We start from the raw sequence: 27,821 nt of genomic DNA, 5'->3' as shown, positions 1-27,821 counted from the left end.
AGAGAGAGAGAGAGAGAGAGAGAGAGAGAGAGAGAGAGAGAGAGAGATCTCAGAGCCTCAGTTTTTTGAACACAGAAAGTGCTTTGCAGAACCTTAAAGTGCTATACAAATATAAGTTTTCTACATAGACTGGAGTAATAATAGAGAGCTGGCCTGGGAATCAGGAAGATTTGGGTTCAAGTTCTACTGCTGATACATACTGAATGTGAAACCTTGGATGGGCCACTTAACTTCTCAGTGTTCCCAAATAACTCTGAGTCTAAAAGTTACAGAATAGACATAATCTGCATTGACAGAGGTAGTTTACTCATTGGGAGTTTCTGACATGAAATAATAAGTCCAGACCACCCTCCCCCCTCTCTCTCCCTCCCTCCCCCCTCTTTCCCTATCTCTCTGTCTCCCTCTCTCTCTCCGTCTTTTCCTGTCTCTAGTTCTATTTCATTTTCTACACAGATATCTGGATCTGAAATCCCACCCCCCCCATACAAGACTATGAAGCCACCTCTAGTTCTCAGCTTCCTCATTTACCAGACAAGTGGGTTTAATTATGATACAATTGGATGGAAGCTCCTTCAGGGCAGGGGCTGGTTTTCTTGTTTTTGTCTTTGTTTCCCTAGTACTTTGCACAATTCTTGGCACATAGAAGGCACTTAATAAATGCTTATTGAATTCTGAATGAACAATTTCTCAATTATAATTTTAATGCTCAGGAAATAGTTACAGAATTTGTTAGCAACTCAGTTATCCCATACTCAACCAGAAACCTTAATGTACCAGAACTTGTAAGGGAAGAGGGCTGAATTTCTTTTTTTTTCTTTTTTTTTAAGGCAATTGGGGTTAAGTGACTTGCCCAGGGTCACACAGCTAGTAAGTGTCAAGTGTTTGGTCTGAGGCCAGATTTGAACTCAGGTATCTCCTGACTTTAGGGCCAGTGTTCTATCCACTGCACCACCTAGCTGCCCCAAATTTCTCTTTTGAAAGGCAAATTACAAGACTTCAGGAATTTCGGTTTAAGAATATAGTTTGCTGGGGATTTTCCAGGGTTGGGATATATTCAGCCTAATCTACACTGTCTATAGCTACATGGATGATTTTATTCAATTCTGCATGAGAGTAAAGGACTAAAAACAACAACGATACTGACACACATAGGATGTTTCAAGGTTTGCAGAATTCTTTACCTACGTAAATTCCTCTGACTCTCAGAACTACCTCATGGTAGAAAAGCAAGTACTATACAGGGTGTCTCAAAAGTCTTAGTGAATTTTAAACTTAAATAGCTGAATAGCTTTAGGGATCGGTGAATATGCTTTAAATTTTTTTTAAACCTTTTTGATAACTATGTCAACATAATTGGTTCCCCTTGGGAGGCAGAGCCAAGATGGCAGAAAAAAGGTAGGGGCTCATCTGAGCTCTCTTGCAAACCCCTCCAAATACCTTTAAGTAATGGTTCAAAACAAATTCTAGAATAGCAGAAAACACAAAAGAATGGAGTGAAACAGTTTTCTAGTCCAACTTAAAAGGTTGGCAGAAAAGGTCTGTTGTACCAGGATGAGAGTGGATGGTAGTCTAGTGCAGGCCATCCCAGCACAGTCCAAGCCCCAGCAAACCAGGAGCAGAACTTGGGAGTGACTGAATCAAAGGTAGCACTGGTGATTTCCAGACCTCCCAGCCCACAGATGGTAGGGGGGCCAGAAAACTGATCAGAAGAGAAGATGACTTGAAAAGTAGAATTGGCCAAATGGAAAGCGATATATGAAAATTTACTGAAAAGAACTCCTTAAAAAGCAGAATTGGTCCAGTGGAAAAAAAAAAGGTATAAAAATCCACTGAAGATAAGAACTCCTTAAAAAGTAGAATTGGCAAAATGGAAAAGGTGGTACAATAGTTCACTGAAGAAAATAATCCCTCAAAAATTAGATTTGGACAAGTTAAAGCTAGTGACTCTATGATACATAAAGAATGAATTAAACAAAATGAAAAAAAGAGAAGAAAATAGAAGAAAGTGTGAAATATCTCTTTGTAATAACAACTGACCTGGAAAATAGACCCAGGAGAGATAACTTAAGAATTATTGGACTACTTGGAAGCCATGATCAAAAAAAAGAGCCTAGACATCATCTTTCAGGGAATTATTAAGGAAAACTGCCCTGATATTCCAGAAACAGAGAGAAAAATAGAAATTGAAAGAATCCAAAGATCGACTCCTGAAAGAGATTCCAAAATAAAAACTCACAGGAATATCATAGCCAAATTCCAGAGCTCCCATTGGATGAAAAAGAGATAATATTACAGGTGCACCAGAAAGTAACAATTCAAATAGTGTAGAGCCACAGTCAGGATGACACAAGATTTAGCAGTTTCTACATTAAAGGATCAGAGGGTTTGGAGTATGACATTCTGGACGGCAAAGGAGCTAGGATTACAACCAAAATCACCTATGCAGAAAAACTGAGTATAATCCTTTAGGGGAGAAAATGAACATTCAATGAAATAGTGGACTTTCAAGCATTCCTGATGAAAAGACTAGGGCTGAATAGAAAATCTGACTTTCAAATACAAGACTCAAAAGATGCATAAAAATGTAAACAGGAAAGAGAAATCATAAGGGATTCAATAAAGTTAAACTGTTTATATTCCTACATGGGAAGACGATACTTACAACTCCTAAAAACGTTCTCATTTTTAGGGCAGTTAGGAGTGTACATAGAAAGCAAGGTGTGAATTGAATATGATGGGATGATTATTTAAGAAAATAAAATTAAGAGGTGAGAAAGAAGAATGCACTGGGAGAAGAGGAAAGGGAGAGGGAGAATGGGTTAAATTATCTCAAATAAAAGAGAAAAGAGATTTTAAAGAAGAGGGTAGGATGGGAGAAGGAGGGAGGGGAGCATGTGAACCTTACTCTCATCAGAATTGGCTCAGAGAGGGAATAACACACACTCAGGTGTAGAAATCTAGCTTAAGACATAGGAAAATAGGATGGGAAGGGGATAAGGGAAGGTAGAGGGGAGGTGATGATAGAACAGTAGATTGGGACAGGTAAAAGTCAAGAGCAAAACACTTTTGAGAATGGACAGGGTAAAAGAAGAGAGAGCAGGATAAACGGGGTAAATGGATAGAGAGAAATACATAGTTGGTAATCATTATTGTGAAAAAAATTTTTATAGTAAGTTTCTCTGATCAAGACCTCATTTCTCAAATATATAGAAAACTGAGTCAAATTTATAGAAATAAGAGCCATTCCTCAATTGACAATTGTCAAAGGATATGAACAGGCAGTTTTCAGACAAAGTAATCAAAACCATCTATAGTCACAGGAAAAAAATGTTATAAATCACTATTGATTAGAGAAATGCAAATTCTGAGTTACCAACACACACCTATCAGATTGGCTAATACGACAGAAAAGGAAAATGACAAATATTGTAAGGAATGTGGGAAAATTAAAACATTAATGTACTATTGGTGAAGTTGTATACTGATTCAACCATTCTGGCAAGCAATGAGGAACTTTGCCCACAACAGTGTGAAACTATGCATACCCTTCTACTGAGCAATATCACTACTAGGTCTGTATCCCAAAGAAATAAAGAACAAAAGGGAAAAGGACCTATTTGCATAAAAAATGTTTATAGCAGCTCTTTTTGTGGTGGCAAAGAGCTAGAAATTGAGGGGATGTCCATCAATTGGGGAATGGCTGAACAAGTTGTTGCATATGATTGTGATGGAATACTATTGTGTTATAAGAAATGATGAGCAGGATGCTCTCAGAAAAACTTGGAAAGACTTACATGAACTGATGATGAAGTGAGCAGAACCAGGAGAACACTGTATACAGCAACAGCAATATTATATGATGATCTACTATGAATAACTTAGCTATTCAATGATCTAAGACAATTCTGAAGGACTTATGATGAAAGGTGTTGTCCATCTCCAGAAAAGAAACTGGTAGAGCCTGAATGCAGATTGAAGATACTTTTACTTTTTTTTTTCTCCTTTTTTCTGGTCTGTCTTCTTGCACAGTATGACTTACATGGAAATGTGTTTTGCACGACTACAGACGAATAACCTATGTCAAATTTCTTGCCTTCTCAATGATGAGGGGAGAGGAGGGAAGGAGAGAATTTGGAACGCAAAATTTGAAAAAAAGAAGGCTAAATTTTATTTACATGTAATTAGGGAAAAATAAAATATTTTAAATTAAAAATAATTGTTTCCCCTTGTAATTCTGCATATTTCATCTTATGCACTCAAAGGCACTGTTCTGAGAAGGGGTCCATAGGCTTGACCACAGTGCCAGAGAGGTCCAGGACACAAAGCAGGAACTGACTGACCCGAGTTCAAGTCCTGATTCTAATTTAAACTCTGGCTATGTAGCGCTGGGCATGTCATTTTACTATGGTGTCAGAGGTATCAAACCCAAATAGAAAGAGAAGTCACTAAATTGTACGTAAAGATTTCTAAGGGCTGTACAGTTACTTGGAAAACCACATGTTAACATTATCTATGTTCTAATGAATTTTTATTTATTTTGTTAAATATTTCCCAATTACATTTTGACTCCTCTGCTCTAGATGATCCTCTAAGACTAAGAGTTTAAGAGAAGGTGCTTACCTGCATTAGTGGAAGGAGTTTCCACACCTGAGAGTTCCCTAGCCCAATGAAATTAATCACATGTCTAATCCCCATCCCATCTAATTGTTGGGAAACTTTTTTCCTGGGATCAAACCTAAATTTAGCTTCTCAGGTATTTCTTCCCATCATTCCCTTCACTGCCTTCAAGACCAAATAGTACATATCTAAGCCTTTTCCCACATGACAGCCCTTTAAATATTTAAAGAATAGTTATCATATGCTTCCCAAATCTTCTTAGGGATAAACATGCCCAGATTATTCAACTGATCCTCTTACAGCATGAGCTCAGAGCCCTTCATTACTGGTTATCCTCCTCCTGACTCTCCCTGGCTTATATCAATGTCCTTCTTCAAATGTGATGTTCTGAATGTCAACATTCTATTTGTTGTCTGATCAGGACAGAGCACACGGGGCCTATTAATTCAATATTCCCAGAAACCGTGTCTTTCTTAATGCAAGATTACATTAACCATTTCTTTTTTTGGTTGACAGTCATAGCATACCGGGGCCTCATTTGAGTGACAACTCAGTTCACTAAAACTCCTTGAACTTTTCAGACAAACTGTAGTTTACCATGCCACCCCATATTGCCTGGGCATGACAACTAGCTTCTGCTGGGCTTGTGGGATCATTATTAAGAGCTGGAAGGGGTCTTAGAGGTCATGGACTCCATCCCCCTTATTTTAAAGATATGACAATGACACACAGGGAGTTCAAGTGACTAGCCCAGGGTCACAGAGTTAATAAGGGTCTGAGATGGAAGTCAAACTCAGGTCTTCCTAACTTTAAGTCATCATTCTAACCACTATACCGCACTGTCTTCAATGGTTGCTGCTTGATGATGTTCTATTGGGTGCGATTGTAGATGTTAGTTTCTGCCAGGTGAGAGCCATTTTTAAAATTTTAACAAATGTGATTTAGATTGATCCCTATTAAATTTAATCTTATTAGGTATATACCCATGGTCTAGCCTAATGATATTTTTTGTTGTTTTTTGTCTTTTTTTGGAAGGAAGATCTAGCAAGGAATAATAAGGAGCAAAAGAAAATGAATTGAGTAGACAGCTGTGAGAAGCTGAAAGAAAAAAAAAACATTTTCCAGAAAGGACCAGGCAAGATAAGTTGCCATATTTGGGTATGTAGGTGACTGTCAGTCTTACAGAGAACTTGGATCATGTAATAAGGGATACTCATTTACAGGTATCTATTTTGTTATTATTTTTAAAGCAGCACCTCCCTCCCACCCAACTCTCTACTGTCAGATTATGACAGGTGGCTAGTTGGTCTCAGTGTGCTTGGGGTAGCTTGAGTGATTAGGAGAGATCCCTGATTAGCTTGACTTGGATGTCCTCCAGTCTATAGGGTCCAATTAGGAGTTGTTATGTCATCACAGAAAGGAATATGGCCCTAGAGTCTTGCTAGAATGACATCCCAATTCCTTACTGGTCTCTAGGAAGGCGTATATCTCTAGCTCCTCCTAGGAAGGTGCATCTCCCTACTGTCATACTTGGATAACACATCAACATCTCCTTGGTTCCCAATGCTGCCCAGCTCAGCAAATCATGGAATTTCTCCATCATGCCAGCTACATATTTTCTTGTGTTTTCTGGGAGACCTAAGAGAAGTAACGAACACTTATCCCCCAATAAAGACTACTTTGTGCCAAGGGGGTGGTGGTGGAGTCTTTGATGCAAGGATTACATTTTGGTGGTTTGTCAGGATAGCTCGGTACCCCTTTGTATAAGCAAGAATAAATCACATGGTGGATAGAACATGAGTTGTGGAGCCAAACATCTGGGTTCAAATCCAGACTCAGTCACTTGCTACCTTCAGCAAATTGCATTGCCTTTTGGGGCCTCAGTTTCCCAATCTATAAAATGACAGTGATGGCTTTGGGGAGTCCCTTTCAGTTCTAAATTTATGATCCTAAGATAGCTCCAGGTTCAATGCTTTTCCCCATCACCTGACTATGACTTACTATGCTCATACTCTTCTTATTTCTTTTTCTCCTAATTGCATTTCTAAGGAATTTCCTTGTAACATAAGAAGACTGAAGAAAATGATTCCTTTTTTTCTAGTTCTTCCATTTTTATGGTTGCTGGAATCATCCTTCCAAACTACATGAGCCTTACTTCATGTTACTTGAAATAAAGAGTGCCGCAGATGGCTGACAGTTCAGACATTACTTTGGTTCAACAGGCAGAACAAGATGTTGCTTTAGGGGTAACCATATTGGGGAATGACTTATTGTCACACCAGCTCCAGACTCAGGAGGCTATATATTTTCTCATTTCTCACTGGCATTAAAATCCCGAGAGCGCCTCTGGATTTTATTATATCCCTGCTCCTCTTGCCAATAATAGAATTGAGTAGGGAGGGAGCTGGGACTGGGGATGGAGGGCTCACTACGTGTGGACAAGAGCCTGTCTCTTTGACCCTACAGTAATATCCAGGTGTAAAGAAAAGCACATGATAAAAAAAGTTATAGAAAAGTTTTCTGTCGCTAAACAGAAATTTATGAAGCTTTTCCTGCTGCATTATTTCCCTCCTGATATGATGGTGCAAAGTCACTACCCAAGGTTATGTTTCAATATGAAAAAGCCCCCATATAAAATATAGATCTCTATATATGTACATGTACTAACTCTCAGGGTAACCACACAAATAATTTATAAGAATCCATTTGTTTTCTCCAAGTTATTTGTCATGTGAGCCATCCCTTGCGCAGTGCAAAGAAGGTAAATAAGTACCTCGGTTTCTGTGGTCAGGACTACTTAAATATGATGGGTCAACCATCTGTTTCAACACAAAATTCAACTTGATTTTAAAAAGAAGAAATGTTAGGAGAGGGCTAGTAAGTAGTCAGTGATATGCTCCCTTAACATTAGGATGGACTATTCCATTCTAATTCACTTCAATCCAATCCAGCTCAAGCCAGTCCGGCGCAATCCAGCAAACATGTATTAAGACATCTATTATGTGCCAGGCATTGTGCTACACACTGGGTATACAAAGATAAATATGGAAAAACAATTCCTGCCCTCAACAGCTTACATTGTATCAGACATATGTCTTGGTTGGGGGTGGTGGTAGAGGAAGAGATGATACTGATGGTAACTGCCCTTCCAGGAAAATTTGCACCCCCATGCACTTTAAGGATCCCTTTCCGAGGAGTAGGATAGAGGGTTCAAGTGGCCAATGCTGGAAAATAACCAAGTATATTTAGATGGTCATATAACTGAGCTCAATAGACTAGTGGCTAAAATCTTATTGAGGGCCATGCTTAAATATTATTTTCCTACTAATCATTAACAAAACAAGACATAGGGAAAATGATAAACTGTTGGATATACATAACTTGGTCAATGTTGTAGATTGAATTGTGGATTCCTCCAGACAGTGGACCCCATATTCAAGGTATTCTGTATATCCACTCAAAACTATAGCTCATGAGCTCCCACTAACACATCCACTTTTACTAGTCAGCCAAAAGACAAAATAGTTCAAAACAAAGATATTTAAACACTTAAGTAAGAAAACTAGCAATAAAACATTCTCCTCTCCCACAAATCTATGCTAGAGTCTTCCATGAAAATATATATAGTATAAGTAGAGAGAAACAACATACATCTAAAGAATATGTGGGAGGAAAACCATTATGTGGTTATACTACATGGAAGAGGAACATACCTCTGACAGTGCAGGGGCAATGATATCATCTGTGATATCATCACACTGGTACTGGGGGGGGGGTCCGATTCCTTTTTGCTCTCTTGTGGTATGTGGTCTAATATCTTCTAGGTATGGGTGTATGGCAAATAGCTTCACTTAAATGTTGATATCTACTGGTCTTTCATGGTTTCTGCTTGATGGTGTTTTGCTAGTCTCATGGCAGCTGTTGACTGCTGCCAGGCAAGCCTCTACTGTGCAGGTAGGTGTAGAGCTTCTTCTTGCTTTTATTTTATGGGTTTATCTGGAGTCCTAGGGGTGAGGAGACAGTGACTTCTCTTCTTTTGGCTTAAAATACAGAACAATTAGACTGTAGCACTTTTAGAAAGGCAAGATTCTTACATATCCAGTTAGCGGCATAAAGAAAAAATGCTTAGTGGTTTTTCTTTTCCTGCAGTAAGGAGGGTTTAATCTGTTTTCAGAAGTTTGGCTATTATAGGTATTTCTTCTCTAAAAGGAGATTCCTTGACTTAGGAGCCAAGTTTATAGAATATAGACTAGCCAGTTACCTGATTAAGACTTACCAACAGAATATTCTGGAGGTGAGGATATCCCTTAGTAATCCTTTAGTACTTATTAAGTATTGTAAAGATGCATGGTCAAATACTTCCTTTCTAGTGTTCTCCCTCCCAGATCACCATAAGTAGGCTGGAAATTACCAAGGGCAACAATTATACCCAAATGAAGTCTCCTGAGTTTCAGAGAAATACCAGTTTCAGCTGAACTTGATAAACCAGGGTATAAAAAGTAGGCTCTCTCCTTGTCCCCCTATTCAGTAACTGAGCTGGGGTCCTAGGATCCCACAACCATATTCTTATGACTCCCCAGCCTGTGTTTCGTTGTTGTTTGGTAGTCTCAGGTGTGTCTGATTCTTCATGACCCTATTTGATGTAATCCTGGCAAATACACTGGAGTGGCTTGCCATTTCCTTCTTCACTTTATAGATGAAGAAACTAAGGCAAACAGTGTTAAGTGACTTGCTCAGGGTCACACAGCTAGTAAGTGTCTGAGGCTGGATATGGACTCAGGTCTTCCTGACTACAGGTCCAGCAAGCTATCCACTGTGCCACCTAGCTATGCCCTGTGACTCATCCCCTGACTTGTGAATATTGCTAATAAACATGATGTTTTGCTTATAACTTGATCCCCTCTTTTTTTTCCTGCCTTTTTTCCTGCCTCTACTAACATCCGAACTAAAATTCTTGAGAGCTGTGTCAGGAAACCTTGACCATCAGCTCTTGTTCAGTACCAAGGGCAGCATTTTTTGTCACCACACCTCTTGGAGTATGTAGAAAGCAAGGGTTGAGGAGGTGCCATTTAAGTTCTAAAAGTAGAGACACCCTGCTTTTCTACCAGATACCAGAGCTGGGACTAGAAGGCTTGCCCCCAAACCCATGCTCCTCAAGCCCCTCCCCCACAACATAAGCAACAAAGGGAAAGAAACTTAATAAGTGTTTATTACATGTCAGGCACTGTACTAAAGACTAGGTATTCAAAGAAAGATTTCAAAAGTCCCTGCTTTCAAAGGAATTTATATTCTAATAGGGTGAGGGGAGACAACATGTAAATAAATAGTTACATTAAAGATCCATAGACTCAAAAGAAGATAACCTCAGACCCTTAAAGGTAGCGTTGAAAGCTTCAAGTCTTTTTAAACCTCAACATACTGCCTATCAAGGGCTCTGTCTCTGACTCCAGCTGCTATGTGACTTAGAGTTAGAAATTCCTGTTGGCTCTGTTTAATGTCTGATTGCTACACTGCATCTAGGCTGCATTATTTTAGAGGTTACCCCTCTAATAAACTCTCAAGGACAGTCTGAGTCTGACTTCCTCATCCCCACTCCCCTTAAAAATTATTTTGGTCTCCCACAAATGAATAGATGAATGGGAGGGGGAAAGACAAAATCAACCTCTTCCTTAAACACTTTTGTTTCAAATTCTTGCCTTTATCACAGATATGTGTAAAGCCTCAAAGTTTTCTAGGCTTTGAGTCCCACCCTACAGAATGGAATTACAAAAGGTCCCAGGAACATCTCTTTGACATCAACCAAGTTATTCAAAATAACCGTTTCACTCAACTGACATAAACCATTTTAAGGAAAGTAGAGAAAAACCAAGTCTAGAAATGGAGTGATTGCTCACACAAACCTTGAATTTTAAAAGTCATTGCACACACTTGCAATTGTATGTTTGATTTGTCACAAATGTGTGCAATGATATTTTAATTACTACTACTACTACAACTATTTTGCTAGGCTTAACTAAGTACAGAAAGTGACAATAAGAATGACATCTCTGTTTAGGGTCATGATACTTGCTTCACAATAGCTATCTGTTTCAGGTGGGATTATCCAAGTTGGATATTTGAGTTGGAAAAGGAAAAAAAAATCCCTATTTTACTAGCAAGGCACTCATTTTCTAAGCTTAGGTTGCTCAATGGATAGAGTGTTACTCTTGGAGTCGAGAAGATCTAAAATATAGTTAAAATATAGTCTCATATGCTTACTAGCCATAGGAACCAGGGAAATTTACTTACTTTTTCCTATCCTCAGTTTCTTCATCTGTAAAATGGGAATAAGAATAGCATCTACTTCACAAGATTATTGTGAGGACTAAATGAGCATGTTGTATACCATAACATGCTAAATAAATCCTACATATTATTATTCTTATTCCACAGCTGTTATGGAAACAGCTCATAAAGGGAACCTTCCTTTCCATTCCCCTTTTGCTGGATGGCAAGCTGTCTACTGAATAATGAACTCCCCTTCATTTTCACTCAGGGATCAGTATCCCCACCTACACCATCCCCAAAGAGTAGAGGGAGAAGGGGATGACGCAGAATAAGATCAGTCAGAGTTGCCACGTCTTGTGGGGGATGGCAACATCACAAGGTTCAGAGTGTAGGCTGCCATTCCATCATCCTCCCTCTCCAAGCCCCATCACACAGGGCTTTACCCATGATGCAATGACGTGATCAATCACAAAGTTATATATCAGGCTAAACTGTGGGAAAAACAGTCACCTACCACAGACAATGGATTAATGTGAAGAAGTAGAGCACAAGTAGGAGAAATCTTAAGGGGAAACTTTGGAGAAAAAAGCAACCTGTTTGAGGAAGGGGTTCCTCCTAAACGTTGGCACCCTTTACTATCCAACAAGAAATAAACTCCCAACAGAGCCAGAGCCAGTGGATAGGAATCCACTTCCTCAAAGCCCATCATCATTAAATGTTCAAAGACTCCCTGGAATTCTCACTCTGTGGGTTCTTCTCAAACCTCTTTCTCTGTTTGTACTTCCGTTATTTAATTCTACCTCTCCTCTAGGACCTTAAAGTCCTTTAGGACAAGGAACTTCATGTTATTTATCCAAGAGGGATAGCATCGTGGTATAGTGGCAAGGGCACTATATTTGGCTAGAGTCAGGAAGACTTCGTTTCAAATCCTGCCCTTAGACACTCATTAGCTGTGTGAAAGAGAGTACTTAGTAAATAAACATTTAGTAAGTGCTTTGGGTATATCAAGTGCTGAGGTAAGCACTTAGTCTCTCTGTATCTCACTGTGAAAATGGGAGCACTGGACTTGGTGATGCTATGGTCCCTTCAAGCTCTGAATCTATGATCCTGTGAGCTTTGTAGCTCTCTGGTGCCCTCACATAATATCTCCTATATATTAGTCTTTTTAGCATTGCCATATATTGAGAAAACATGTGGGATATCCTGTCAGAGTGTCTAGATTTGAATGTCAGCTCTGTTATTTTCTCTTGGTGCAGCTAGGTGGCTCAGTGGATAGAGTGCTGAATCTGGAGTCAGGAAGAAAGAGCTGAGTTCAAATCCAGCCTCAGACACTTATTAGCTGTGTAGCTAGTCACTTTACCCCATTTGCCTTAATTTCCTCATCTGTAAAATGAGCTGGAGAAGGAAAAGGCAAACTATTCCACTATCTCTGCCAAGAAAATTCCAAAGGGGGTCATGAAGGATCACACATGAATGAAACGATTAAACAACAAAATCTGTTACTTACTACCTTGTCCTTGGACAAAGGTCATTGAGCATAAAGATGGAATTATAAATTATTATTAATATTCCTTCCCTGTACTTCATTTTATACATGAGAAAATGGAGACCCAGAGATCATAGAATCATAGTTCTAGGGGTGGAAGGGAACTTCATAGCCGTGAAGTCTAACCTCCACATTTTAAAAATGAGGAAACTGAGTCCCAGAGATCGTAGGGTCATAGATATAGAGCTGGAAGGGTCTTTTGAGGCCACCTACTATGACCCTCCCATTTTATAAGTGAGAAAAATGAGGCTTAAAGAGTTTGTAACTTACTCAAGGTCCCCCAGGTAGTCAGTGGCACAGCTGGGATATGAACTCAGGACCCCTGACTCCAAATCTAGCACTTTCAGGAAGATCTGAGTTTGAATCGTGCTTTAAACATATATAGCTCCAAAACTAGAGACAGGACAATTTTTTTTCTCTTCCTCTTCCTTTTCAGACTGCCATCAGAAATATGGGCTCAGAATTCTTAACCTAGGGTCCACATATGCTCAAGAATCAGTAGAGATTTTAGGAGGTTTGAAAATTTGGATGGGAAAAATTGTATCTTTATTTCTATTAACCCTTAAGTAAAATTGAGCATTTTCTTCAATTATTTAAAGTCATTATTCTGAGAAGGGGTCCATAGCCTTCACCAGACTACCAAAAGGGTCCAGGACACAAAAAAAGGTTAAGAAATGGAAGAGATCTCTAGGGCCATTGCATCTAGGACAACACCCTTCTCTTAGCAAGTAGGAAATTGAGACTCAGGGAGGCTGTTACTTGCCCAAAGTCACATAAATAACAAGTACCAGAGCTAGGATTTGAACCCAGGTCCCTTGACTGCAAAGCCAGTGCTCTTTTCACTGTACCATGTGGTCCCTGAAGGATCCATCAGGTACATAATCTACTTGCAAATACTGGAAGTTGACCTGTTGAGTCATATTCAATATGGTGGCTTAGCTTAGTGGTTACAATTATAAACTTGGAGTCAGGAAAACTTGGGTTCAGGCCTGTCTCTGACATTTCTTAGCAGTATGATCATTCTCAACTTACTTAATTTCCCTAAGCCTCAGTTTCCTCATTGATAAAATGCAGATAATAATACTTTCAGTGAAAAGGCAGCATGGTATGGTGGATAAAGAGTTCTCCATTGTACCAAGAAGACCCAGGTTCAATTCCTGACTCTAACACATGCTGGCTGTGTGACCCTGGATAATTCACAACCCCTAAGTCCTTTAGGCAATTCATTAAGATGATAAGTTGCAAAGAATGTATCTACCTTCACGGGCAGGGGGAGTTTCCTTATCTGGGAGTTCCCTATACCAAAGAAATCAGAGGTACTGTCCTGATCCAGTCTCCATCCTAATACTCGCAGTACCTCTCTCATAGGGTTGCTGTGACGACTAGAGGCATAACAGACTCTAGATTCTTTTACTTATGTTTGATCTCCTGGGTCATCATTTAGAAAGTATATAAAAAACCTGATTTGTGCTGGTTTAAAGGTTATATTACTTGTGCCTGGCTCAAGACACTTTTTTTTCTTCTATTTGATTCCTCTTTTCTGTAAGCAGTGGGCTATGCTAAAATGTACAACCAAGGTGTGTTAAGAAATGCTCCACCAAAGATTTCGCCTAATATGGAATGTTGATTGCTTTCATCTTTTTTTCCCTTTTCTCCAATCAGAGGCATCTAGGTGGGACGATGGGTAGAGCACTGGGTCTGGTGCAAGGAAGACCTGAGTCCAAATCCAGACTCCAACTCTTGTTAGCTGTATGATCTTGAACAAGTTACTTAAGTTTTGTCTTCCTCAGATTCTTCATTTGTAAAATGGGAGTCATAAGAAAACCCACCTCTCGAAGTTATAATGTTTGTAAAGTCTTTGGTATAGAGTCTGGCATATAAATATGGCCTGGCTTAATAAATGCAGCTAAGTGGCATAGTGGATAGACTGCCATTTCCTTCTCCAGCTCATTTTACAGATAAGGAAATTGAAGCAAACAGGGCTAAGTGACTTGCCCAGGGTCACACAGCTAGTAAGTGTCTGAGGACAGATTTGAACTCATGAAGAGGAGTCTTTCTGACTCTAGGCCTGGCACTTCCTTCTATTACAGATGAGGAAAGGTACAGACTTGTCCATGATCAGAAAGCTAGGTAAGGGTTAAGAATCAGTATCTGAACCCATCATCTTCCTTGTCCTGACTCTTTTTTTTTACTACCACATCATGTTGTTTGATCATTATTGTCATCCCAACTTGAATTTCTTTCTTCAGTGAGATAAAAAAAAAATCCATGTGGGATGAGATTGAAAATTGTTATCCTACCCACTGCTTCAAGAAGGTTAATCTTAATATCTTTTCTAACAAGGGTTTTTAACCTTGGTCTGTGAACATGTTTTAAAAAAACATTTTTCTGATTACAATTTCAATAAAAGTTGTTTCCTTTGCAATTCTGTGTATTTTACTTTGTGTATTTAAAGCCACCATGTTGAGGAGGGGTCAACAAGCTTCATCCAGGTGTCAAAGGGGTCCATGAACCAAGGAAGGTTGAGAACTGGTGCCCAGGATAACCTCTCCCAAGTTCTGCACTGATCTTGATTCTTCTGTCTCATCAGCTTTCCTACCAGAGTGAAGCTATTTATGTATCCCCTTCAATTTAGCATGAAATCAACCTTTAAGCAAGGAGGCAGACTAAAATCTCTGTGTACTTTGGCACCTTGATATCAAAAGGGAAGAAAAACAGAGTCTTTTCATTTTTTCTTCTTATCATTTAAATAAAATCCTTATTTTCACATTAAATTGAAAATATGCATATATACAATGAAGAATCATTCTTCAGGGTAGCATAGGGTTTATTTAAGGAGATAGCTCAGGCAGAAAAATTTCATGTGAAATATTAATTGTAGGATTCAAACTGATTGGGAGTTACTTTAAAATATTTCTCTTATAATTTAATTCAACATGCATTTTGTAAGCTTTCTGCTAAATGCCAAGAGCTGGAAATAAAAAGACAAAACCAAAACTTTCCTGTCCTCAAGGAGTATATAGTCTATGTGGGAGTGGGGAGTGGTTGTGCTGCAACCTCATAGATAAGGAAATATGCAGAAATTTCAGAAAGGAGAGGACACTATATGGAGGATGGGGAGGGTGTAGAAGAGGACAACTTATGGTAAAAAGTTTCACCTGGGTTGAGTATTTAAGTTTAAGATTCTAAAGGGAAGAGGAGCAGAGATAATATATTTCTGGCATGCATGGCAACCTTTGCAAAGGTGCAGAGGTTGGAGATAGAATGTTAAATTTTTAGGAATAACAAGGACAATAGTGTGGCTGGAATTTATGGTGAATGAATCAGGGTAAGGAGGGAAAAAAACTTGGAAAAGTTAACAGGAACTATACTCCTCAGCTGAACAGTTCCTATTTTATGCCATGGAGGGTTCTTGAGCTTTGGAACAGTATCATCTGACCTAGGTTTTAGAAAGATTATTTTGACAGCCATAAGGAGCATCTATTGCAAAGTGGAGAGCCTGGAGCAGACTATGGCTGTCATAATTAGAAACAGTTGTGGAAAGGCCTTGTTTGATTTCCTTGAAAGACAAACATTGAATTTATTATCAACTCTAGCCAAGTAGGTAGAATAAGCTTCTATAATATTATTGGTAGTTTTGTCTGACTATCTGGTTACAGTCATGTCAGAACAATAACCTCCCAAGTCTGAGAGGAAGATTTTTAGTGGTAAAGAAGTCAGGGTCCTAGAATCAGTGAATCTAGGGGATTTCTGGAGGTTGGCAGAATAAATGCTTTCGGAGAATGGGGCAGAGCCATAACTAGGGATTTTTATTCCTGGGTCAAGTACTATAAACCATGCTCAAGGCAGGTGACAAGAACAGATTCTTCATGGGAGGGGGAAAGGGTAAACCACCCCCTGTCAGGGGGACAGAAATCCCAGGACTCCAAGCCTGCTATGTGGGAGATGCTAAGTGCTATTGGTTTTTTTTGTTTGTTTGTTTTTGTTTTTGATGAAAGGTCACAAGTGTGGTCAATGCATTCTGAGTTCCGAACCTGGGAAAAGATAATAGTCACTCACCTCAGTGATGGCTCTGGTGGGTCAACATTAAATAACAGAGACTCTGGAGTGAAGAAGGCCTAGGTTAAAATCCTATCTCTGATGCTTACTACTTCTATGACCATAGGTGGGACACTTCGGACTCAGTTTACCCATCCATAAATTAAGAGGGCTGGACTAGCTTGCCTCTGAGGTCTCTTTCACCTCTAAATCTATGGACCTTTGTGTGGCATCATTGACAGATTGCTTGAATTGGAGGTGAGGGAGATCAGGGTTTCAAATCCAGCTTCAAACATTTTCGTTCTGTTGCCTCAGTTTTCTCATCTTTAAAAAGGGGATAGTAATACCACTGACTTCCCAAGTACAGAAAATGCTTTGTTAACTTGAAGTACTCTAAACTGCCCTTGATCGGGCAGTCTACTTTGGTAGAGATTGCCTCTGTTTCATTCATGTCCCTATTCTCTGCTCATGTAATCTTTATATTTATATGGATAGATAGGCAAACAAAGCATTTATTAAGTGCATACTATGTGACAGCACTTTTCTGGGTACATAAGCTATGAGTTACGGGAGACTGTGCTATAGGAAATGAGAATAACAGTGGGAAGAGAGAAGAGAGCTTTGCTGTGGTTGAGAGTTAGGAAGACAAGGGTTTGAATCTTGCCTTAGACACTTAAGAGTTGCGTGATCCTGGGCTAGTCACTTTGTCCAAGTCTCAGTTTCCTGGCCTGTAAAATGGGGATAATAATAATACCTTCCTCACAGGATAATAGTGAGGGTCAAATGAGAGGGTTTTTCAAATCTCTGATCATTAAATAAATATCAGACAAATAGACATCTTTAAATAAATAAAATTTTAAATAAATATTATTATGCCATAAAAAAGAAGAGAGATTTAAATACATGTTGTCAAGGGCACCTAACTAATCTCCTCCCTCCATAGACGATAAAGCACTTTAATCATTCCTTTTAATAAAAATCATAGGCTTTCACTATTCTAAGAAATGAGATAGCAACAAGTTTGGCCACCAAAATGTGTGCACCATTGAAGTTTTTACCTTGATAAATCCATTTAAATTTAAATTCACTTAAAGCCATCTTAGCAACCTGTTGGCTTCCATTAGCCTATTATGATTGGGTCTTCTTTCCCAGTGGGGAAACACAACCCTAAATTTATCAAATGTAAAGCAAATCACTTTGTCTCTGGGCCTCAGTTTCCTCCTATATAAAAAAGAGGGTGTTGAAACAGACAATCTCCATGGCTCTGGCAGGTCTAGGTCCTGTACCCCTATGGTCCACACCAGTGGTATCAAACTCTAAGAAAAATGGGGGCCACAAAACCATACATCTCTGTGAGTCACATACTGACTTAGTTTTACAATGTAATAATAATATTTATATTTTGTTGTATTTTTATCAATTTTATTAAATACTTCCGATTATATTTTAATCTGGTTTAGGTTTCCTAGGGAATGTTGTAGCCTATGTTTGACCCCTCTGTTCTAGACAACTTGAGCATTTCTACAGTCATTGCCACTGGATTAATTCCTTTGGGTAGTTTTCATTACTTGGAATGAAACAGTAGGATATGTATAAGGCAAAAATTTATTTTTATTTTATACATTATTATGTACTTATATTCATCTATTTAATCATAAATCACATATTTATTTGTGAAATTTTATATATTTCCATAGAATATATTTATTATATCCTGTGGCTTTATTCTTAATGAGCATGGTACAGTGGAAATCAGCACCAGCTTTTGAGATTGAAGACCTGGATTTGAACTCTAACTATTAAGTTTGTAGAGGTCCATCACCGTGTGGTTAGTTAGTCAGTCAAAAAGTTTTTATTAATTGTTTACTGTATACCACACATTATACTATGTGCTGGTTGTTGGCTACATGGTGATGAATGTTTTGGCTACGGCAACTCCTGAAATTATACAGGCTCTGTCATCTGCCTCAGTGGAGGTACTGATACCAACAGTGACAGATTGTATGCTGACAGAAAGCAAGACCTTTCTGTTATCTATGGGAAAAAAAGAAAAGTTCCAGAAGGCTGTTCTTATCCAAAGGTAAATGCCAGTTCCTGGAAGCTATGTAAAGCAATTATTTTGTCCTTAAATGACTAATGCTTCTGGGAAGTATACTCTAATCTTATTCAGTATAATTATGTAGGATTACAACCACTGCCCTAATACCTGTTAAAGGTTAAGGTTATAGGAGAGATAGATTCATTTGAAAACTTGAGCCACCATTTTGTTTCCAGATATGTAGAATGAACTGCAAATTGAACTGAAAGTACATTTTGATGACTGAAGAGTCAGAGTTCTTAACATTTTATGTGTCTTGGATCCCTTTAGTAGTTTCATAAAATCTATGGACCCCTTATCAGAACAATGCTTGTAAATGCACAAAACAAAATACATTGGATTACAAAGGAAACCGATTATACTGAAATAATTATCAAAATATTAAGGAAAAAAACCATTCATGGACCCTAGGTTAAGAACCCTTGCTTTAACATGTAAAAATTGGACAATATCAGTTATTGGGTTTTGGACATTTTAGGAAATGCCATATTGTTGAGCTGAGTTGAGTTGAAAGAAAAGTTTACCTTGGTTTGGTCAATTATCTTAAATTCAGTTCTATCAAGGACCTACATCCTTAATTTCATACCTTGAAAAGGTAAGTGCCAATAACCAGCCCATTTGTAGTGGGCATAGTAATTGAGGGTTTTAAATTTATCTTGTGAGCAGCTAGGTGGTTTAGTGGAGAGTGTACTGGGCCTAGAGTCAGGAAGACTTGTCTTACTGGGTTCAAATCTGGCCTTAGACTCTAGCTATGTGACTTTGGGCAAGTCACTCAACCTTGTTTGACTCAGTTTCCTTATGAGCTGGAGAAGGAAATGGCAAACCACTCCAGTATCTTTGCCAAGAAAACCCCAGATGGGGTCAGAAAGAGTAGGACAGGACTCAACAACAATAACAACTGCATTGAAAAATTTATATTGTAAACCTTCGGGAGCTTTTAGGCTTTTGTGAAATAATGGATTGGAAGGGGAGGCATCTGCCAGCGCCCATGGGCAATTCCTCATGCTGGGGAATACCCACCTTAGTTGTGGCTCTGCCAGCTGCCAAGGATAAAGTGCTTATTCCCCCCTGTTGTAGGCAGACACGATGACTATTTAAATATTGATGATGACAATGTTTTATTTTTCTTCAGAAGTCCTCTTCTCCTCTCCTCTCTCTTCCTTTCCTTTCCTCTTCCCTCCCATTAGCCAGTCTCCATAGATGTCTGTTTTAGAACTGATGTTTTCTATGAAAGATTGCTCTATGAGAGTGCTTATTTTCCTGTTTGTTTAAAATGAGTTTCTGTTCTGTTCTGTTCGGCTTATTTAAAATGAGGGTCCATTCAACAAACAGAGCCTGGCGCTCAGCCTGGACCTTTATAACTGCTTGCTGATTGATTAATTAATTTCTCACTAATAAATGTCTAGTAAAAAGTCAAAATCCCTAGTTAGAAATCAAGGTTCAAATCTAGAACCTGTTTTTAACCTTAGAGAAATCCTATCTCTTGTGGTTGACACCACAATCTCTAAGGGATGGTAAAAGGAGATCTAAGGACATGGGACTTTAGGGTTAAGAGCTGCAGAAGGTCTTAGAAGCCATTGAGTTTAATGTCCTTGGGTTTGTCACTGACTGGCTACATTGACCTTCAAGAAGTCTTCCCTTTTCTGTCCTCCTCTCTCCTTTCCTTTCCTCTAAAACAGTCTTGTGAGATAGGCAAAGTGTGATTAGAATTGTAGATTAAAAAAAAAAACAAGGTTCTAGGATCATAAGAGACATTAGGAATTATTGGGTCCAATCCCCTCATTTTATAGATGAGGAATTCAAGGCCTAAATAAATGAATGCTTTGCTCAGGGTCATGCAGTTAATATAGGCAGAATTCAACCCAAGATCTTCCTATCATGAAACCTAGTCTTCCACGTAAGAAAACTGAGACTAAGAAGTGTGACTTCTTGAAGGTCTTTGCTAAGAAAATCCCAAATGGGGTCACAAAGAGTCAGACATGACTAAAACTACTGAACAATAATAAGGTCACATAATCTATCTGCCTGTTTCCTCAACTGTAAAATTGGGATCATAACAGTACTTACTTCCTAGGGTTGTTGTAAGGATCCAATTAATAACATTTATAAAGCACTTAGCACAGTGCCTGGAACCTAACAGGCATTATGTAAATACTATTATTATTACTTAACCTCTGTCTGCCTCAGTTTCCTCATCTGTAAAACATGAATAATAATACCTACCTCCCAGGGTTATTGTGATGATAAAATGAGCAAAGGTGCTTTGCAAAACTTAAAGTGGTATATAAATGTTAGTTGTTACTGTTATTATTATTATTGAAATGGAAATTGCTGCTAGATTCAGAGACAAAGGATTGGGGTTCAAATCCCACTACTGCCACTTTCTACTTGTGTTAGGCTGTGGGATTGGCCTTGTGATTTCAGTGGTCCAGGGAATTCCCAGGTGAGGAAACTCCTCCCACCAATGCAGATCAGAGTCTTTGTTTGCCTTGATCTATCTCTTCTTCGGGCACCAGATCTTCCCATCTTCCAGACCTACTCTTCATCCACTATTACCACTCTCTCCTTGGGAAAATCGCTTCCATTGTAGCCTCAGTTTCCTCATCTTTACAATTATGTGGTTGGAGCAGACGAACTCTGATCCCTTTCAGCTCTTAATATCGGATATTCTTCCTCACCTTGGGTCCAATTTTGCAAGAAGTAATATTTCTGTGTTTGCGATGGAGGGATTCCAGGCAAACCCTCACCCACCAATCAGAAGAGACAGTTTTGCCTCTCCTGTCTCCTTTCTTCTTCCTTCCCTTCCTCTCTCTCTCTTCTCTCCTTTCTGTCCCCCCCATCTTCCGTCTCCCTCTTCCCTATCTACCTTTGCTCCATTTCTCTTTCTCTATGATCTAATTTCCCTTCCTTTCCTCCTCCCTCTCCCTTTTCCTCTTCTTCCCTCTTCCCGTCTTCCTCTTCCTTCTCACTTCTCCCTCTCAGGCTCTGGCTTTCAGTCTCTCTTTTTTCTTTCTCCTCCAATTTACTTTCTTCTTCCCTCTTTCTCTCGGGCAAGGAACATACTTGACTTCATCTACATACAATATTTGTTTACTTAATTAACTGCCACTTAGCTGTTTTTCTTAAGGAAAGGCTTCTGCCTTGCTCCCAAGTAGTGCCAGGAGAGATTTTTCAACCACCCCAAGACTCCTACACCACACCAGAAGAAAGAATAGACAATTCACTGGTTTCATTAACCTGGGAGCTTAAAGGAAGCCACTTTTAATAGAAACAAAACTGAACACTACTTGACATAGCTGTAAGGAACATATGGAACTCATTACCCCTGGAGTGTAGAGAAGTGGAAATCATAAAAAGGCTCAAAAAGGCCTTAAATTTATGGAGGTACTGATCAGTAATGCAGACCTTCTGAGAATGTTAACATGGGATTGTAGCTCCAGAACTGGAAGGGCCCCCAGAGGCCATCCAGCCCAACTCTACCCACAGATAGGGTATGGGGATTCCCTATACTACAGATGGGGAAACTGAAGGCAAGGTAGGATGTGTAAGTTGCCCAAGATCACAACTTATAAGTGATAAAGTTGGGATTTAAACTCAGGTCCTTTGACTCTAAGTTCTGAAAACATTCCTAAGGATGTGATCACATCATAGTGGCAGAGCAAGGATTTGAACCTAGGACATCAGCGTATTTCTTACTCAGAGATATCAGACCCACAAATATGCCCATAAATAGAATGGAATTAGATCTCTTCTCGCACAACATAAAGCCACTTCCCAATCCCAATGTTCCAACTTCTGCCATATACATAGTAAGTAGATAGATGGAAAGATAGATGCCTTTCTCTTTCCCTTCCTTCCTTGCCCTTCCTTCCTCTCCCTCCTTCTTTTTCTCTTCTCCCTCCCTCCTTTCCTTTGCACTCTCCCTTCTTTCATCCACTCCTTCCTTCCTCCTCCTTCCCTCCTTCTTCCCTCCCTCCCTCTCTTCCTTTTTTCTTTCTATACAGTGAGGGGCAGCATATTATAGTGAGAGAAGTGCTAAGCATACAATAATGAATTCAGAGTCTACCTCTGTTGTTTCTTTAAATGCAAGACCTTGAACAAATCACTTAGCCTCTCTGTACCTCAATTTCTTCATTTGTAATAGGAAGGGCTTGGACTAGAGAGCATCGATTGTTCATTCTAGCACCAAACTCCCTGATCTTCCAAGTATTTGAGATCTAAATTCCCTTCTCATTCTCAAAAATTGGAAGTCTATGAGAAATGGCTTTGATACTTTCTGGCCTCGAGCAAGTCACTTTCTACTTGGGCCAATCAAAACCTCTCTAAGCTCATCTGTAAAAAGGGCTCATTAGAGCTTAAGTAGGGTGAGGCCCCAAAGTGCTGAAATTTGGAGGGTGTCAACATCACTCAAAAGTCTCTCGGCACTGCAGAAACAAATGAGTTCCGCACTTAGTCATCCAGAATAATTAATTGGAATGGGAAGTTACTATTCAATTCAATTCAATGAACTTTTATTAAGTGCCTACTATGCGCCAGGTACTGGGATAAGCACTGACAATACAAAAAGAGGCAAAAGACCCTCAAAGAGCTTACAATCTAATCTTATGATGCCATCTTACTAGACGGCATGCCGGGGTCTGCACCCTAGGTAAGCTCATTCCTAGCTGGCCAATCTTCTCTTTCCCCTTTATTCTCCTCCACTGCCTTTGAGGGCATTTTTCATTCCACTTGTCCTGAGTTTTTTATTAGTTGCTCCTGGTACCTCTCAGCACCCCCAGCCAACTCTCTAAAACTTGTTATTTACAGAGAGGTCACTAATTTGCATCGCTAGAGTGAACTTCCATACTGGGAGTTCTCCACACCAGTGGGGTATTGTCCACCACACATATGCATCCACACCAACTGCACATACACCCAATATGTATGGATGCTGTTGGCTGGAATAAAGTCTGCTATAGTAATGTGGGAAATAAGCATCCAAGCTCTTGGTCTATGGGGAACTATTACATGAATTGTGCTATCCAATGTGAGTGAGTCACACTTCTGCCCCCTCCCCCCAGCCCACTCCCTACCCATGTAGGAATAGGGATGGGGAAGAAAAAAGGGGAATCTTCAAGAATGTTGAAATCTTTTTTCAGTCTTTTTTTCCTCCAACACAAGGCTGCCTTAGTTACAGTTCTAGGATCTCAGCCGGAAACTGGAAGATTCCTAGGCCCACTGCTCTCAGCATCCTGGGCAGCCCTCCCTAAGGATGGCCAGGGAAAACGGAAGCTTTAAGGGGAGTTGGGATCATACCAAAGGATTCTAGGACTGCTTCTCCTCCCACCCACTGCTGTCCTGGTGGTTGTTCAGTAGTTTCATTTGTGTCTGACTCTCTCTGACTCCATTTGGGGTTTTCTTGGCAAAGACACTGGGGTGGTTTACCATTTCCTTCTCCAGCTCATTTTACTGGTGAGGAAATGAGGCAAACAGGGTTAAGTGACTTGCCCAGAGTCACACGGGTAGTAAGTGTCTGAAGCCGTATTTGAACTCAGGAAGTTGAGTCTTCCTTGACTCCAGACCTGGCATTCTATCCAATGTAGCACCTAACTGTCCAGAATTTGTGCGTCCATGCAGGTGCCACAAACCACCAATTGAGGCATCTGGAGTCTGTTGGTAGCTATATTATATCCAACCCTGTGGTAACAGTACACAGCATGGTGGTGCGTTCTACTCTCTTCCATTCCAGAACATCAGGGATCACAGCACAACTTTGCAAAGCATGAGTGACTCTAAACACGCCTGCCCTTCAGTGGGGAGCCCTGTTCTTGAGAAGCTGCTGTATGAAGAAATGAGACACATAGCCTATTTGCACCACTGACTGAATGGGAGCTAAGCCTTAGAGCATATTTGCATGTACCATGTAAGATCCCCCCATAACAGATGGTGGTGAATACAGAAGGGAGACCAGAGCCAAGTTCCCAGTGGAGAACTAGGATTCCCGCCAGGGGCAAGCCAAATAAAATAATGTAAAATAAAAAAAAATTTTAAATACAGTCTGGCTGAAAAACAGGTTTTGTTTTCTCCTGTTGCCACTCCAACCTCTCCAGAAGATAGTTAAATGACCTTCAGGCAGAGAGAAACTCACAGCTTTTATGGGAAGAGAAAGAAACTGAATGTGAGGAACCGTTCCCGATATCATGGCAGTAAATGAGATAAAACACCAAGATTTGTGTTTAAGTGGCTCTCCATAAAAGGGTAATTTTAATCAGATTTTCCAGGACAGACATTACTCCTAGACTAGACATTATTTTCAGCCTTTGAAAAAATTAGCCAGTAATAATATGTATTATTCAACAATATTTTCCTATTTGACATTTGGGATAGGTAATGACATCTGAAAGGGGCACTACAGCTTTATGAGAGAAATTGACTTTAATGATAGCACAGACCACTTGTGGCCAATTTGGGAAAATTATCATCTTTCTCTTAAAGTTGATGAAGGCCTTTTTTCATTCATCGGTACAGAAACATCCAAATTGGCCAAGTTATTCTCTAAAAGTTAATGCATGCTGTCTTCCTTTTTCCCTGTAGGATCATAAAATCTTTAAGAAGGAAGGAACCTTTGAGGTCATCTAGTCCAACCCCTCTTTAAAAATCATGAACCCATTTTACAGTGTCCCTGAGGAGTGTTTATCCATCCAGCCTCTACTTGAAGATCTCTAGTGATAGGGAGCTCACTCCCTCTTAAGGAGGTCCAGTGCATTCGGGGGATACCATTGTTAAGAAAATACTCCTTATATTGGGCAGAATCCTGGCTCCTTGAAACAGTCCTTGAAACAGGGCCAAGCAGATTAAGTCTAATTTCTCTTCCACAGGTGGCTGGAACTAGATATATGGTTTCATCAGTGTGGAGAACTTCCAGATGAGGACCTTCCTACCTACTTAACCTGCTTTGCAACCTAAAGTCTTAGAGAGTTGCTTGGGCCACTCAGAAGTCAAGTGACTTGCTTAAAGTCATACAACCAGTGTCTGTCAGAGGCAGGACTTCCTGATATGGAGGCTGGCTCTCTGTTCACTCCATTCACACCACCACTAGATCTTTCAAAGCCAACACTCCAAATCTTGAAAACTGGCTATCATGTCTTCGATTCTCCCCATCCTCTTCCTCCAGTCTTCTCTTATCCATGCTAAATGCTCCCTGTTCCTCTGACAGATTCTGAGAGGAAGCTTAGTATAATTGAACTTCAAAAATAATTGTCACAATGCTAAATCCAAAATCTCAATTTTGTTTTGATGTCTTCATTTTCTGGGAAGCATCATGGCTGAATGGAAAGATGAGTAGAGAGCTGGCCTTGGAATAAAGAAGTTCAAATCTTACCTCATGACATAATGGCTGAGTGACTCTAGACAAATCATTTAACTTCTTGGTGCCTTTATGACCATAAGTGGTGTAATAGATGCCAATCTACATTGATAGAGGAATTTTCCCAAGTGGGAGTTATACCGCACCTTTCTACATATTATCAGAAGCAGAGTACTTGAGATATAAACACAAAAAACTAAAAGAGGAGACATCCTACTACTTTCATTCAATTCAGTTACTTTTGTGGATCTACTGACATTTAGTTGATCTTAGGTTATCCAATGGTTTGAATGCTATGTCACAGGATGTTAACCAGCTTTCTAATATGGATGGACCAATGTCTGTTCACCAAAGGAAAAAAGTAATAGAGATAAGACACCACTTTCTGGAAAGAGCATCTCATGTAACATCTTATTAAAGAACAATGAGCCCCATCCCTTTTCCCAAACATGCCAGTTTAGATACATAACTAATGAAATATAAAGACTATGTTAATCTATTGAATGGTAGCTTTCATCTTAGGAAGTTAAGAGAACCAAGAATCAAAATGCAAGGCTATATTTAATAATAATGATACCATCACATTTGTAAGAATGGCTCTTTAAATGACCACTGGTTAGAGCAAGATAATTTCCTTACATAGGGAATTCCATGATTTTTGGAGAGTTTCTTTATGTAGTGCAACTATGTCTTAAGAATTCCCCATCTCCTAAGAGTTCCCCTCTTTCTCTAAGTTGCAGCCTTCAGTTTATGATGTCAAAACACTGCTATGGGGGTTATGGAATGATAAGAAAATGTGGGACATGAAAAGAAGAAAGGTTTAAGTCTGTACAAAGAGAAAGGAGGTACCCACAAAACTCTGTTCAGATGTCCATGGGAGTCATAAAGAATATACAAATAATTATTCTAAAGTAGGAATTCCATCCATCATGGGTTGCATGGTGGAATGGTCATTCAGTGATTGACTTACATTAATTAGCTCCACCTCCCAGATTTTTTTCAACAGGTCCATGGATGTGTAGCCGTTAATGAGGAAAGATTTGGTGTAGTCGCCCAGTTCAATGGAGTCCAGCCACTCTGCCACAGAGGTGGGATGGTAGCCATCATGGCCAATGGGCCTCATCTAGAATGAAATTTTAAAAAATATTGTTAATGTTAATTTTAACCAATAGGTTGTGTGTTCTCATTGACAGGATGTGTGCTGCAACTTGAAAATGCATTTGATTTGAGAACCAGATCTTTCTGGGTAGAAGAATTAGGATGCAAACAGAGATACTGTACGTATACCCTCTTGAGAATTTATTCTGTTAATGGCACTAAGCAAAATTGTTAATACTTCTCAAGCTAAATTCATTTTCAAAGAAATGCATTTGAAGATTCCCAATTCAATTTCTAAATTTACCCATTCCCTTCTTCCTGCCCTCCCCCCCGTTTGAAAACACTAAATCTGTCAAACATCTCTGCCTGGGATGTTCTTGGCAAATTGTAAGGAGAAACTTTAAAATCTAATCTCGGGGTTGGAAAGGGTCTTAGAATTCATGTCAACTGAGCCAGAAGATCTGAGTTTGAATCCTTGCTTTACCACTTTCTACCTGTGTGACCTTGGACAGGTCATTTCATCCTCATGGGTCTCAGTTTGCTCATCTATAAAATGAGTCATCTTAGCATCCCACATCCAGATGGCCTGGAAAGTCTCTTTCAGTTATGAATTGATGGCCCTATGATGGTAGTATTAGATGACCTCTAAGACTCTTTCCAGCTCTTGATCCAAGATGCTGAATGATTGTGAATTGGATTCAATGCCATTTGGAAGGCAAAGAACTTTTGTCTCCAAAGGTGGGTTTCATTGCCTGGCTCCACAAAATGGAAATGCTCTATAAAACACGAGCTTTTAAAGGGATATATATATA

At 39.4% G+C, this 27,821-nt stretch overlaps 1 protein-coding gene across 13 annotated transcripts in view; it reads right to left on the bottom strand.

Annotated features, from left to right (window-relative positions):
* Positions 1-27,821, bottom strand: part of ANKS1B (ankyrin repeat and sterile alpha motif domain containing 1B) — a 1,327,097-nt gene that overhangs the window by 324,728 nt on the left and 974,548 nt on the right. For all 13 annotated transcript variants that reach the window (XM_027855805.1, XM_027855806.1, XM_027855807.1 and 10 more), the window contains one exon: positions 26,882-27,034. In XM_027855805.1, the coding sequence (XP_027711606.1) occupies positions 26,882-27,034 (153 nt within the window). The remainder of the gene's footprint in view (positions 1-26,881; positions 27,035-27,821) is intronic.

Source organism: Vombatus ursinus, unplaced genomic scaffold, assembly GCF_900497805.2.
Source record: "Vombatus ursinus unplaced genomic scaffold, bare-nosed wombat genome assembly UNPS02011334.1, whole genome shotgun sequence".
NCBI lineage: Eukaryota > Metazoa > Chordata > Mammalia > Diprotodontia > Vombatidae > Vombatus > Vombatus ursinus.
Note: the sequence above shows the minus strand (reverse complement) of the source record. Positions and strands in the feature narration are given on the sequence as shown.